General features: G+C 50.8%; 1 protein-coding gene across 1 annotated transcript; it reads right to left on the bottom strand.

Moving 5' to 3' along the window:
- Positions 1 to 3410: 3410 nt before the first annotated feature.
- On the bottom strand, positions 3411 to 7887 carry LOC119092267 (zinc finger protein 628). Its single transcript, XM_037215237.1, has 5 exons — positions 7826 to 7887; positions 5717 to 5980; positions 4765 to 5433; positions 3693 to 3890; positions 3411 to 3491 (listed from the first exon to the last, which is right to left on the bottom strand). The coding sequence occupies exons 2-5, from the start codon at positions 5954 to 5956 to the stop codon at positions 3411 to 3413; spliced, it is 1188 nt and encodes a 395-aa protein (XP_037071132.1). The 5' UTR covers positions 5957 to 5980; positions 7826 to 7887.
- Between the last annotated feature and the right edge of the window lie 7491 nt (positions 7888 to 15378).

Here is a 15378-nt window from a genome sequence, read left to right as displayed (position 1 = left end):
CTTTTCATCACTTCGACCCGCTCAGTTTAACGCTAATGAGACCCCTTATTTTCCAGGTGGAGCCCCTTGAGTAGAACACTAGGAGCCTATTATTGCTCCCGGTTAAGGGCAGAAGGGTCAGTCCGTCCCAACGCGGGTTGTCTTCCGGCTGCCATTCTGGTGACAAGGGGCGGAATCCCCTGGCCGATCCGGAGACCCCTAGAGGGAACATCATAGCATGTTGGTTTCCTCCCTGACGCAGAAGGCCTTCTGACTCGCGCAGTTGACCCTGGATCAACGCAGGAACCTTCATTGACGCAACAACATTCCTGATCGCCGCAGGTGGTCCAATTAAAGACGCATAGACTCCAATTGGGCCTAACGAGCCATGCTGGAGCTGAGTTAGAGAGTCCACCGTTTGGTAATGGGGCCATGACTGACACAGGGCCCTTTTTCCATCGTCCTTAATTTGAGCACCCAACATAAGTTCTCGTTTTTCCTTCATTGTCCGAGGACCCCGTTGATACAAGGGTTCCAGCCATCGTAAATTGGGGGACCGCCCATGTCCCTGCTTGAGAATTGGGCCCCCATATCTCAGACCGACAAGGAGCCGACTGTTCGGTGTTGGTGGTCTCTAGCCGAAACAGATGACCGCTCTGTCTCAGGGATCCCAATCAGTATAAGAGGCCCTCTAACTGACGTTTGAGATCACAGCCCAGCGGCAAGGGGTCTTAATGTGACCTACAGGCAACCTTTTGTGCCCTTCAGCCCTCCAATCGAGCCCTTTATCTTTGGTCTTAAGAGACCTTTTGGCCCCCTTCCGGCCCCCCTCAATGCCTCTCCTGGCCGACACGAGGCCACTTGCCGCCATGGGACCCTTCTTAAGGCCCCTGAACGACACATGAGCCCCTCATTGTGCCAGGCACCCCGAAAATTACAAATCGCAGACCCGGCCCCGTTCCTACTTGGAAAATGGGTCTCAAGGGCTCAGATGGACTCGAGGGGGGGGGGGGGGAGGGATCCAAGTCCAATCGGGCCCTTGATCTTTGTTCCCAAGGTGCCCTTCGGCCCATCTTGGGACCTCCTCAAACAAAGCCCGTGACCGACTGGGAGCCACTAGCTGATACATGATCTCCCGTTACGCACTGTTGGCCCCTGACCCGCACAGGGTCCCCGACCACCACTTCAGTGACCCAGACTAGTGCAAGTCGTGGCCCCGGCCTTCCTTCTGCTTGGGAAAGGAGCCCAAGGGATCAGACTGACAGGGAGCCAACTGTTCGGTGTTCGTGGTCTCTGGCCGACTTAGACACCGCATTGCCTCAGGAGTCCTCGCCTTTTTGTGACCCACAGCCAGTCCTTCGGGCTGGCTGTGGGTCCTGGTTACAGGGCTTTCTATACCCTCCAACCGGGTCTTTAATAGTCGGTTCCGTTGGTCCGCCCGGACCCCTCCCCCCCCCCCCTCTTCTGGTCTCGTCGAATGCCTCCTTGGTCGGCTAGGGCCCCTTTCGAGCACAGAACCCCCCTGTTAGGCACTCTGGGCCCCGACAGATACAGAGGCCTGGCCAGTGAAAATCGCTGGCCCCGAGTTTTGTAGCTGATTGGGAAGTGAACCCTCAGGTCCATACCGTATCGGGAGCACATTTTGTGCACACTTGGAACACCCAGTTTATAAACTTTAAACAAAGTGTAGCAAAGAGAAGATATCATACCACCATTAATACCATAGTACCAGTGTAGCAAAGAGAAGATACCATAGTACTGAACGTTCAGCGTTCTCTGCGCAGCCGTCCCGCGGCCGTCTTGTGGAAAAACCGTAGCATACCCTCAGAAACGTGCTGGATAGTAGGTGGGCGAGCACTCAAGGTATCCCCTGGCGTCATTACCAATCAAAACTGCTTTCAGGTGTGCGTATCATAGCAACTTCCAAGTGCGGAATGATAGAAAAACTTCACGACATTACTAAGATCTAGAAGGGGAAACGTCGTTACAATGTACGGCTAGACCGACTTAAAGAGCATTTAAGCGTTCAAGCATTTAAGCATTTAACGGGTAAACGTGGGCAACAATGCTCCGTTCCCGCAGCCCATTCTTTGATGGATGGTGCAGTAGCAACACATTGAGCTTTTCCAGCCAAACCAGATGCTACGTAACCAGGGGAACTGCATTTTTCGTTTCCCATGCATCATACTCATCGGGTCGGTCGTACGCTTCCCAATGGCAAAAACTGACCATAACCGTCAAAACTTCCTCTCAACGATTGAAACACTCGATTACTTCTTCCCTTTCTTTAACTAATGCACCAATTGCCCGGACGAAACTCCTAACCATACGCAATTGGAGCTTCCGTGTGGCCGATTGCAGGAATCAAAATAAATAAGATGACCAATACCGCACGATCAAAAACTATGCTCTATGCGCAGAACTGCGCGAGCCGCCGCAAACCACAGTACGCCTGATGATGTTGGTTTGCGTTAAAGAGGAGTCGAATTGCTTTGTCCTAGCATCACGATCAACCTAAGGCTGACACCACAAGCATCTGCGCCACCTGACAGAGTCGCAGGATAGTCTCTTACCTCGCATCCATCCGGCGCGGGATTCTTTAACACAACCAAAACAATGCATTTGCATCAGGCACTGAAGTGAATAATTTTTTGGTTTCCTGTAGGATTAAGTTGACAAATTAACACCAGTTTTACAAGTCACCGATACAAACATCATTCGTAAAGCTCGTCCTGCCGCACACCTGTCAGAAACCGCTCCGCTGTACCTACGGACCGTGATCAAGTCTGACGTTGACGCAGCTGAAATGTTCCCGGCTCATGCGAGTACACAGCGAGATTCGCGAATTATGGGATCTGTCTTCCCGGGAGTCTCTTCTAACCTTTCGTGTCCTTGCCCACTGGCCTCTCTACCACAGATTCTTTCCGTCAAGAACTCCAAACTCAAGCAAGACGAATCCGAACTCGCATGAGCTTTTAATGTTCCCATGCCCACGTAAGGCGAGGTACGTACGGTGTATATGCATGGCTTATGTTTGTTGACCATGCTGGACATGGAAACACTGAGTATGAACATTCTCCGAGCTACACCACGCATTCACTATCACAGCGTCAGAGTGATACACAAATCAATTACCATTCCACCTTCCAGATACCTCTTGCAACAAAAAATTACCCCATCCGTATTCTGGACACGCACTTTGTCACGCCTGGCAGTCGGGGCGGCACGCTGAACACAGCGCAGCACAGCCCCCATTACGATGCCACCCTACCGCCAGCAGGCCACCAGGGTCCTGGGCTAACATCAATCCACCTGAGCGTGGCGCGCACGGGCGCGCGCCACTGCACGCAGCCACCACATCCGCAAGCGCGCCTCCTTCTGCCGCCGGCCGCGCCACACCCCACACCGCCGTCCGGCCGAGACGAGCGCGGCTACGGCACAGGGCCATCGCCGCCGGCGCTGGGCGGCGGCGCCGGCGCGCCGATGATGCCGTTCACCAGGTGGCAGTCCTCCTGGCCGGCCGGGATGCTGATGCCGCCGCGGTCCTCCGCCGGCGCATCCGGCGCGATCGTGAACACGTACTCGTGGCGCACGGGCGGCGCGGCCGCCGGCGGCGGCGCCGGTTCCGCCGGCTGGTCGCCGAAGCCGGCCAGCGCGTCCGACGAGGCACCGTCGCCGGCGGCGGCCGGGTCGTCCTCGTCGTCGTCGCTGGCGGCGATCAGGCCCTTCTGGTGGTCGCTCACGTGCAGGCCGTACGTGATCTCGTTGACGGTGCAGAAGTTGCAGAGGTGGCAGCGGAACACGCCCCTGCCGCCGTGCCGGTTGATCACGTGCGACTTGATGGCCGACGACTGGATGCACTGGTAGTCGCAGTGCGGGCACCGGTACGGCCGGACGCCGCTGTGGCGCATCTGCAGAGAAAGGCAGCTCAGCACGCGACACACCACAGCGGCGCGCTCACACACAGCCAGACCGGACAGATAGAGAATACTGCCGACTTCTTGACCGCGGTTCCGATACCTCACGTCATCGCAGGCACGTAATGGCTCATGCCGGTCGATTCAGATCAGCCTCTGGATGCATCCGCAATCAGGTATGAAGATGCGCACAGCATGTTCACGTGACTTTAGGCGTGAATGAGGTAATCCGGCTAAGCGACCGTCCATGAGCCATGTTGTGCATTTTGACAAATATTCAGCTATCTTTGACTCATCCGCCTTTTTAATGATCTTCACCCATGGTTATGCTCAGGATACCCCGGAATGAAAACCCTGTCCCTGGTTACGTTACGTGAAGCGTAACGTCACGAAAAGTAACAATCCGTTTGGTCCCTAAATGAGCTAGAGGTGTGAAACACGTAGAAGGAGTGTTGCTTGCCATGAGATGAAGCCAACGGAATACTCTTTTAAGGTTTAAAAATGTTTTCTTTTTGAATGGCATGCTTTGCAGCCACGCCTGAGATTAGTGTTACAATGTTCAATCCATCCTTGTTACGATTCGATTGCGCTCCATGGAAAAACCTCACAGTCCATGCGTAAGGTAATTTATGGGCGGCTCCATTAACCGTCACAACCATTACCAGATGTAGATTTAGATCATGAAATCATATAAGTAACCTGATAACAGATTCATTACAGTGCAATGCTTAATTCCGACAAGCACAGCTTGCTCCAAGTTCACACACCGAGCTTTCCGCACTTCTTTGCAAGCCAAGCACTGCTCTGAACGCTCATAAAACTGTCACATGAACGGAGCGCCGTCCACGAGCCCGGCGGTCGGGTTCACCTTATGCCGACGGAAGCTGCTGGGGTCTCGCGTCTTGTAGTCGCAGGTCGGCTCCGGACACACGAACGGCGTCTCGCCACTGTGCCCGCGCATGTGCAGCTGCAGCAGCGCCTTGGTGGCCGACGTGTGGCTGCAGACGCGGCAGCAGAAGCTGCGCACCTTGTCGTGCAGGATGCGCTGGTGGATCTTGAGCGTCTTCACCGAGGAAAACATCTTGGAGCAGGTGGGGCAGACGTGCGGCCTGAACCACTTGGGCACGGCTAGCCGCGAGCCGTCCGAGTGCACCACGCGGTGGTTCAGCAGCTGCGACATCTGGCGGAAGCCCTTGTTGCACTCGGTGCAGACGAAGCGGCGCTCGCTGACGTGCAGCAGCCGGTGGTTCTCCAGGTTGCTGAAGAGCGCGCTCTTGAAGTGACACTTGTCGCAGGCGTACAGGTCCAGGTCGACGCCGTGCTGCCGCCACATGTGGGTCATCACGCGCACCCAGCTGCCAGTGGCGAACTCGGCGCACTGGCAGCACTTAAACGACTTGACGTCCTCGTGGCACTTCTCGTGCACGCTGCGGTACTGCTCGCAGGTGAAGCGCAGCGAACACTTGTCGACACGGCACTGGAACCGCTTGTCGTGGCGCAGCTTCTGCGGCGGCCGGCGCTCGCGCTTCTTCTTGGGCTCGGGTGCGCCGGCCCGCCGGCGCCCGGTCGGCGGCTGCCGGCCGCTGCCGCGCCAGGTGCTGCCGTCGCATGTGCAGCTTGCACTCCCGCAGTGTCTCTGACACGTGGCCGCACTCGCTGCACAGGAAGACCTGCTTGTCGTCGCTCTGCAGCGGCCGGTCCAGCAGCGCCGGCTGCGGCGGCTGTTGTGACTGCGGCGGCGGTGGCGGCGGCGGCGGCGGCGGTGCCGGCTGCTGCTGCTGCGGCGGCGGCGTCAGCGGCGACGGCGCTGGCTCGTCCGCCTGGCAGTGGCGCAGCTCGATGTGGTCGGTGATGGCCGCGTGCGAGCTCTGCAGCGATTGGCAGATGCGGCAGCGGAACGCCGTCACTTGGTCGTACAACAGCTCCAGTGGTACAGAGAAGTCTAGCTGCAGCTGGCTGGGGTCCTGCAGCAGGGCCAGCTCGGGGTCGGCACCGCCCGCCGCCTCCAGCGTGGAGCCGGCGCCGGCGCCGTCCAGAGCCTCGGTTAGCCAGCTCTCCATGGTGGCCGTGTCAATGCTGGGTTACTGAAAGTGACAGAATGGAACACACTGTTAAGAATGGCAGTTACCTGTGCTTGATCCCCATGTAGTCATCTAAACAGGTGGCACCTATGGAGATCTTGGTGAAGAAAATGTAAGCCCACAGGACAATTTTTATGATTAACTGCTGATAACAGCATTAACTCTGCAAAAATATATTACAGACAGCCACATCGCTGAGTTCAAACCAGTTGCCAGAATTGGGATGCCTGCTAACAGTCCGAGTCAATCACCGTCACAGAGCAATGTGAGTTGATCAGAATTAATCTGCTGGAATGGAGTCAACCAGAAGTCTTCCCTCAGTCAATTATAAAAAGCAAAATGTCTGAACAGATCTAAACAGAATGGTCATAGTTGTATAACCAATTGAATCCCTTGCATACACACATTTCCCCTAGCTGCAGCACATAACTTTTCCAGCATGCATGCTATGTGCAAAAATGGGAATTGTCTGACAGCAAGGTGACAATAGTGACAGGGCAGATACGACCTCACATTTATTATGTTTGCAATCAGCTTGCGGTTGAATGTCATATAACTTTAGCACCCAAATCTATACCAAAATTTGTGTTATGCACCATAGGCACTCTGTGCAAGCCCATGATGACAGCATCTCATAAAATATAGAACAATTTTATCTTGACTTCATTCATCATCTATCAGCCCTCTGCATGCATAAGTTAGATGGCCACATAACCTATGGATGATAGGAAAGGTGACCAGACCTCAAGACCAGCCCACTGCACTGAAACTTCCCACTTATTTGTGTCTTGCACTCTGAACAGTGGGACATAACAGCCTACCCTGCATTGTATCTGGTACTCATAAGTGTAGTCTGCTCCAATAATATCACAGCATCCAATGGCAGACTCAAAAGTGTTTACAAACCTTCAAATATATTCCTCAGTCCAAGCCATAGAAATCCCCATTGATAAGGTGCAATAAACAAGTTCTGAGCCTTTCAAAGTATCAAAGTATCAATCCACGGACAGTGAAGCTAAGCATGTACATTATTTGGCTAGGCATGTACATAGTTTGGCCAGGCATGTACATACTTATGTTTGCACATGATTGGAGCTTGACAACAGCAGTACACAAAGCCCACCCTGCAAGAGGCCTATCTACTACATTGAATGCCTACACAACATGCATCAATGCACTGATCTTCAGGTAGGCCAAATCATGGCAGACATCACATGTTTTTGTGCAGAAATGCTACCAAAATATTTTTACCCAAAATTCCCTTTGATCAGAGTATCAGAATTTCTAGAAACATTTCCTCTCCATGATACCCTCTGACATAAGTGCTAACTGTGTGCCAAACTTCCAAAAGCTTCAATTTACAGCATGTTTTATGTGCTTCAACTGTTGCTAACATGCTGCTGACATGGAGGACATCATTTCAAGGGATTTGAAGGCTGAAAAGCAATGTGGGGCTGCTAGGAGCAATGCATTTTAGATGCCAGGATTCATAACAGGAACACCCACTGCATGAGAAGGGACATTGTCAAAAAAAAAAACTGTACATAGCTTATATCAGACCACACCTATAACATTGTGTATGGCTTGGTCCCCACACTTCCAAAAAGATAAGGATATGCTGGAAAGAGTACAGCGGAACACAACGATAATGATAAATGGGATTAACAATTCAAAGTGTAAGGATATCAAACACCTTGCTATAGGGTACGTCTTTACAGCTGGATCAAAGCATCTACTGTCCAGCGTAAGCCCAACTTTCCCGCTTCCATCCCTTCCAACCCCTATTGACGGGTAGCATACTATTTTATCCATTCAGCGATCTAAGGCAACAAACAAAACCAGGCTTACCCCACGTGTAAGCGACAACAAATATTACAACTTCCTTTCAATCCCAGTCAGCCCATTACCATCCCCTGCCTACGCACAGGGGCCAAAACAACCTACGCCGGCACGGGCAATTAACAAGATGAATGAATGCCACCTGCGCGTCAGTTTACCACGCACAATTTGGAGGTGGACGTCGTGATTAATATTTCTATTTGGGGGTGGGTGGAATGACCATCTGTCAGCAAACCATGCCAAAGGCACTGACTTGCTATTTGGGAGAAGCAGGAAGAACTGTGCCCATAAAAAGCCAGTAGTCTCCTGTGGAGCAAGTAATTGCTTACCTTACTTGCTTTCAATACACGATAGTTGTTGTAGCGATTTCAACCTTACCTTGCAACATTGTTAGCAACTTACCTGCGTTAACAACTGCAACAAAGTAGCAGTTGTTAACGCAGGTGCGTTAACAACTGCGCGTACACTGCCGGTGCGTCACGCTGCCTGCACCCGGTGCGCAGGCTCAAACAATTTTATGGCATTTGTTTCACTAGTCGCCTCTACCAAAATAACGAACGTTCTCAAGGAAACATGGGATGGCCTTGTGCGTTTTGAACTCATTTCGACCCACTTGACTCCAGCTAGTCTTTTATGCCCCTATACCCTCCAATTGGCCCATTGATCGTCGGACTCGGTGGGCCATATAGGCTCTTCCGGCGTCCTCGAACACTGCCTCTGGCCGACTGGGGCCCCTTGGCAACCCTGTTAGGCGCTGTCGGACCCCGAGCAATGTAAATCGCTGGCTCCGGCTTTGTCCGTACTTGGGAAATGGCCCCTTATGCGTAGGCGTAGAAACGTTTCAAAAAGAGGGGGGAAGGCTTAGGGTATGCTTCAGGAACTTTTTCTGTGAAGCAAGCCCGTTGACCGAGGGGACAGAGACGGAGACTATTGTCCGCTCTGAATTCACATAAGATTTTTAAAACATTTAAATGTCATTGCTGGCTAGATGTACACCTACAGCCGTTTCTCACTGGTGCGCAATCTTGACTATTCGACTCATCTATGCCATTTGGCAAAGAAGGCTACCCAGCTGCCCACGATTATTCGTCCATTTCAACATTATTTTCCCAGGGGACCCGAAATACCACGAGCGTGTAGGCATTTTGAGTCATTGAGGAAGCATCTACCTCCACAGGGTAGATACCAAAATACGACCTCGACATAAGTTGGTCAAAATGTTGAATGCGAATCGACGATCCACAGTGCGCCTGATTTTCATGCGCCTAGATTTCGCGAGCTACGTTACCAGAGATAGGATTTGTTGCAGCATTTTAGGCGGAAAGAAATTCGAAAGCTTGAAATGTTAACTGTCAAAAACAGAGTGACAAAAACCACAAAACTGGAGTTTTTTTCTAAAAAAGCCATAAAATGAAGGCTCTTCTGTCATAAATTCCTTGTCTAAAACCTGCTCCCGTCCGCCGTCAATAGCCAGTTCTCCAGCCCGGCAGTCCCCCCCCCCATCCCCCCAGGGCCGACCGCAAACCACCCACATGGCCGCCCTGCTGCATGTGCGAGTACCGAATACAGCGCGCGAGTAGTAGTGTCTAGTCCGAACGGTAGATGGCAGAGCGTCTCGCGGGCACAGAAATACAGTCTAGTTCCGACCGCCGGCTCGTGTGCACCTTCGCGGAGACAGACTCGAATACTGCCTATTTATGGATTAGCATTACTACTTATGAGTATGCAAAACATTTGCTAGACACCCGCAGCATTATCTTTTTCTGAACTATCTTCCCTTACACCACACCACCGCAGAAAAGCTTTCGGGAAGCTGCCTGCCTTAGGCACGAATTGTTCCAACGGACACCCAATTGCCGGCTTGATCTCCTTTTGTATGCAAGCAGAAAATTATGACGTTTCTGGAAGAAGTACCTTTGAACATTTCAATCGATTGGTGATACAACTTACGTACCGCAGTTTTGAGCATGCGCGCACGCAAATTTTAGCAACAAATAGGAATTAGGGGGATCATTGGTCCCCTACCCCCTCCATTCCTGCACCTTAGGCACTGCCGCCACGGAGCCGACCGTGCGTTACTGGTGGCATCTGACCGAAATATAGGCCCCTATCGACTCTGGGCCTGTGATCAGCGCGATGCCCGTGAAGTTAGCGATTTCGTCAGCGATTTTTTTCAGCGACGAGTTCCGATTTCTCTGAAAAAGGGTCTCAAGGTCAACTGTGGCATGATAGCACCAGAATGACCGTTGTTTTGCAATTACGTGTGTCCTTCAAGGTCAAAAGCTGGGTCAAAGGACGGGGAGTTCGATATCATGTAAAAACTATCAGTCAGTTTGAAAACTGTGAGCATCAAAATATTCAAAATATACATATAATAAAGCGCAAGAGCTAGCGTCCGTCAAAAAGTTCTGACCTCTCAAGGTCACCCTTCAAGGTCAAACGCCGGCTCCAGGGGCGGCGAACTCCATGTGGCCCAAAAATTACCGACCGATTTTAAACTAGCAAGCATCAGAATATTCATCCTGGAAAGAGCTAGCGTCCGTGAAAAATTTTTGGCCTCTCAAGGTCATTGTTCAGGGTCACACATGGGCTCAAAGAACAAGAAACTTAATATAACCCGAAAATTACCGCTCGATTTTCAACTTGCGAAGGTCAGAATTATCCCCACAACGGCAAATAGCGTCTACGCTATTTCCGTCCGCTATTTATGTAACGTCCGGAAAATGTCCTGACCTCTCAAGATCATTCTTCAAGGTCAAACGTGGGCTCAAAACACAGATAACTTAAAATCACTCAAAAACGACCGGCCGATTTGAAGCTTTCAACCGTAAGAACATGCACCACAAGAAGAAATGACGTCCGCGAAAAAGTCCTGACCTCTCAACGTCATTTTTCAAGGTCAAACGCAGGCTCAAAGGATGCGGATGCTAGTTTCTTCTGTGGTGAATATTCTGATCTTGGTAAATCGAAAATCGGTCGGTAATTTTTGTGTTATGTCAAGTTGCCCATGCTTTGAGTCCGTGTTTGACCTTGAAGGATGACCTTGAGATGTCAGAACTGTTTGACGGACGTTAGCTCCTGAGCCTGTGAATACTTTGATGCTTATAGTTTTCAAATTGGCCGGCAATTTTTGGATGATATCGAGCTCCCCGTCCTTTTAATCTGAGTTTGACCTTAGAATGGTAACCTTGAGAGGTCAGGACTTTTTGACGGACGCTACCTCTTTCTGTGTTGAATATTCTGATGTTTGTAAGTTAAAAATCGGTCAATAATTTTTGGGTGATATGGAGTTCCCCGTCCTTGGAGTCCGTGTTTACCTTGAAATGTGACATCGAGAGGTCAGTACTAATTTACGGACGCTAGTTATTTCTGCGGTGAATATTCCAATGTTTGTAAGTATGGAATCGACCGGTAATTTTTCGGTAATATGAAGCTTCCCCGTCTTTCGAGCCCTTGTTTGACCTTGAGGTGTGACCTTGAGAGGTCAGGGACTTTTCGAAGGGACGCTCGCTTTTTCGGTGGTGAATATTCTGATGTTTGAAAGTTTAAAATCAGTCGGTATTTTTGAGGTGATATAGAGCTTACCGTCCTTTGAACCGCGTTTGACCTTGAAGAGTAACCTTGAGAGACCGGGACATTTTGACGGACGGTAGTTCTTTCTGTGGGAAATATGCTGATGTGTAGAAGTTTGAAATAGGCCGGTAATTTTTGAGTGGTATGGAGTTCCCCGTTCTTTGAGCTGGCGTTTGACCTTGAAGGGTGACTTTGAGTAGCCAGAATTTCTTGATGGACGCTAGCTCTTGCGCTTGTAAATATTTTGATGCTCACAGTTTTCAACTCTACCGGTAGTTTTTGGGTGATATCGAGTTTACCGTCCTTTGAACCAGCTTTTAACCTTGAAAGTCATATGGTATTGCAAAATATGGGTCGTTTTGGTGTTCTCATGCCACAGTTGACCTTGAGACTCTTTTTCAGAGAAATTGCAACTCATCGCTAAAAAAACGGTGAATAAATCGCTAACTTTACGGGCATATCAGGCGCGCAAGGCCCTCTGGCTCGCATTTAGAAACCCGTCCCTACGGAAGGTCAACCCGTCCTTACGGGGCCCCCGAATAAGACTTCTGGCTGGCTTTTCAGGCATTCCGGGCCCTCAAATAAGTTAAAATTGTACTAGAGGGACTCGAACACCCGACGAGAGAGCTGTTTTAGCATCTTGTAATGTATGCTGTCGGGACCTTCCGTTCAGCAGCGCAGGCAGGGGTGCAGGGGCATGTGCCCTCGGTACCCCCTGCCGGCGCTGCTGAGCGGAAGGTCTCGATGACATGCGTCACGATGCGCTAAAACAACTCTCTCGTCGGGCGTTCGGGACCCTCCTGTACAGTTTTAGCTTATTATGGAAAAGGGCATAAGAACATGGAAAACGACATTTATTTTGCAATGTCATATGGCCGTCAAGGTCAAAAGCAAGTCCAGAGGAGGGAAATTCCATACCACCAAAAATGCCAGCCAATTTGAAAGTTGCAAACATCAAAATATTCACTTGCAAAAGAATTAACATCCGTCAAAAAGTCCTGACCTCTCTAGGCCACCCTCTAAGGTCAAAATTAGACTTAAAGGACGGGAAACTCTATATCACCAAAAAAATTACCAGCCAGTTTAAACTTGAAAGCACCAGACTATTCGCCACAGAAAGAAATAGCGTCCGTCAAAAGCTGACGACCTCTCACTGTCACGCTTCAAGGTCAAGGTCAAACTCAAAGGAGAGGCAGTCCCTGCCACCGAAAAGATTGCCGTCTGATTTCGACTCGAAGCGTTGGAATATTCACCAGCGCCAGAACTAATGTTCGTCGAAAGTCATGCCCTTTCATGGTCAACCTGAAGGTGAAATTCAGGCTGGTCTCTGGATGACTTCCACTTAATGTTTTGTGGTGGTGATTTAGGTTCGTCGGTTGAGTTAACCGTTTCTCGGTGTACAGTGCTTTTGAATGTTTGTCCGTGACCAGCCGTGATTTTATGAGATTTGACAAACATACCTCAACGAGAAGGGGCTGTAAATATGTTGGTGAGTGCAGGCGCGCAGCGAGAGCCTTGACAAGGGGGGGGGGGGGGCAGCGGGTTGACAAAGGCCCCCCTGATCGTGAAAAGAGCTCCCGAAAAAACGCCGGATATAGCCTATTTGTTAATGAGGCGTGCTTCCCACTTATACTCTTCATTACTTACTTCTATATCTGGGATTGAAGCCGGACGCTACCGCGAAATAAAGTTTGACTCATTTCTGTAGTCAATAAACTGAAGAAATCACGTGTTAAACGGTTGCGAATGCTGACTGAACAGCCTGGGAATGCTGATTGTAGATCGAAATGGCTCAACGACTTGTATAACTTGGCCAAACCCCGTTTGCCTGCAAATGTTCAGCATTAATTCAGAATCGACCAGTGGTACAAATCACGTCGGTAGTTTTGAACTTGCGCACTCGCAAATCTTAATAAACAAGAGCCCCGACGCCCGGCGCTGCAGTCTCCGTAGGCTGCGCATCGTCGGCCCTTTGGCTGACACTGACCCGTGGCCAACGGATGGACAAAAATGATGACGGATCTGAAAGAAGTACCTTTAAACGCTTCAGGACATCAGATCACATATTTAAAAGGTAATCCGGGCGTCTATTTCACCAGTGCTGTCTTTAGATTGATGTTATGAACGGATTGGCATTTGCAGCACGGGGGGTGGTGCTGGATGGAATCTGGTGGTGGAACTGGACGGGTAAAGGTAGAATGTCTATTTTTTATATTGCTGTAACTGTTCATCTGTGCAGAAGAAAACCTCAAAGTTATGATAATGATACGCCCGGTCCAAACTTTGAATGGTACGATTAATTTTGAAAGACTTTCAAACCATTATTTCACAACGGTCGTCCTTGCTCGCACGGCTTTTGCTCCCTGGTGTTACTTGCAGTGGCCAACGCCGTTCATTTTTACGGAAACGGCAATCTAGGCCATCTCTGTCATGGCTCCCGAGATTGCGGGCGCGCAGACTCAAATGTTTTCATGTAATTTGTTTCGCTGATCGACTCTACAAAAGAAGGAACGTCTACAGGCAAACATGGGTCGTCTTGTTCACTCCGATCCAGTCTTTTCAACACTGATAGGACCACTATTTTTTTTTGCGGGCAAGGGGGCCTTTCGAGCAGGACACTAGGGAACGCCTTACTGTTCCCGATCAGGAGCTGAAGGGCCATGCCATTCCACCGCGGTGTGTCTTGCTGCTGCCATTCTGCCGACATGGGGCGGAATTCCCTGGTCGATCCGGAGGCCCTTAGAGGGATACATCATATCACATTGGCCCCTTCCTGACGCGGAAATCCTTCTGACCCGCGCGGCTGGCCCCGGGTCGACGCAGGAACCCTCATTGGCGCAACAACATCCCTGATCGGCGCAGGTGGTACAATCATTGGCACGCAGACTCCAGTTCGGTTGAACGGGCCCACGCTGGAATTAGGCTGGATAACCCACCGTTCCGCACTCGGGGCCTTGACTGTGACAGTGCCCTTCCATTGCCTCGTTGTTTATTTCTTTAATTTTATTTTTTATGTCATTTTCTTTTTTAGTTAATTATTATATCAATCATATATTTTAATTAATTAATTTACTAGTTAATAATTGCTAATTTGATTAATCTCATAAGTTAAAATGCCTCCGTTCATTGCCAGAGGGTCCGACTAACGCAAGAGGTCCTCTGTCATTCGGGGTCCGGTCCCCATCCCTGTTGAACAAATGCTCCCCTGGCCGACTCGAGGCCCCTTGTTGACACAGAATACCCTGTCAGGCAACGGGCTCTTGACCGATACAGGAGCCGAGCGTTGTTGCAGGGGCCCCGACCGAGGCAAATCGTCGGCTCGGCCTTGTCCCTGGTTGGGAAGTGGGCCCTAAGAGATCAGAACTGGTCAGGAGCCGACTGTTCGGTATTGGTGACCTTTGGCCGAAGTAGAGCGACGCTCTGTGTCAGGGTTTCTCAGTCGGCACAAGAGGCCCCCTTGCTGAAATTTGAGATCACGATCCTGCGGGTGGGGACCTTTCGACCGTCCTTCCGTCTTTCAGGTAGCCCACAGTCAGCCCCTCGGGCCCTTCAGCCTTTCAATTGGGCCATTGATATTTGATCTTAAGACCCTTCGCTCCCCTCCGGACCTGCTCAAACAATGCCCGTAATCGACGTGGGGCCTCTAGCCAGGACATGGTTCCCTTTTAGGCACTGTGGGCCCTTGACCGACATGGGGGGCCCAACCATTGGTTCAGGGACCCACACCAATGCAAATCGCGGCCCCCGACCTCGTTCCTGCTTAGGAAATGGGGCCCCGGGAGACACCCGCGTTGTCTCAGGGGTCCTCAAATGTGCAAGAGGACCCCTGACTGATATGTCAAGTTACCACCCTACGGGCCACGATTCTTTATGTGACCTACAGCCAGTTCTCCAGGCCCTCAACCGAGTCGTTGATCGTCGTTTCAGGTGGGCCGCTCGGGCCTCTCTTCAGGCCTCATCGAACACTGCCATTGGTCGGCTCGGTCCCC

Source organism: Pollicipes pollicipes, unplaced genomic scaffold, assembly GCF_011947565.3.
Source record: "Pollicipes pollicipes isolate AB1234 unplaced genomic scaffold, Ppol_2.1 Scaffold_3447;HRSCAF=4054_pilon_pilon_pilon, whole genome shotgun sequence".
Classification (NCBI taxonomy): Eukaryota; Metazoa; Arthropoda; class Thecostraca; order Pollicipedomorpha; family Pollicipedidae; genus Pollicipes; species Pollicipes pollicipes.
Note: the sequence above shows the minus strand (reverse complement) of the source record. Positions and strands in the feature narration are given on the sequence as shown.

Bases quoted from the DNA above. Each gene is read 5' to 3' on its own strand.
- LOC119092267 (XM_037215237.1), bottom strand. From the start codon at position 5,956: ATGGAGAGCTGGCTAACCGAGGCTCTGGACGGCGCCGGCGCCGGCTCC. The intron at 5,434-5,716 runs GCGGACGAGCCA...GGCGCACCCGAG, and splicing joins TCGAGCTGCGCCACTGCCAG to CCCAAGAAGAAGCGCGAGCG. The intron at 3,891-4,764 runs GTGAACCCGACC...CTTTCTCTGCAG, and splicing joins GCAGCTTCCGTCGGCATAAG to ATGCGCCACAGCGGCGTCCG.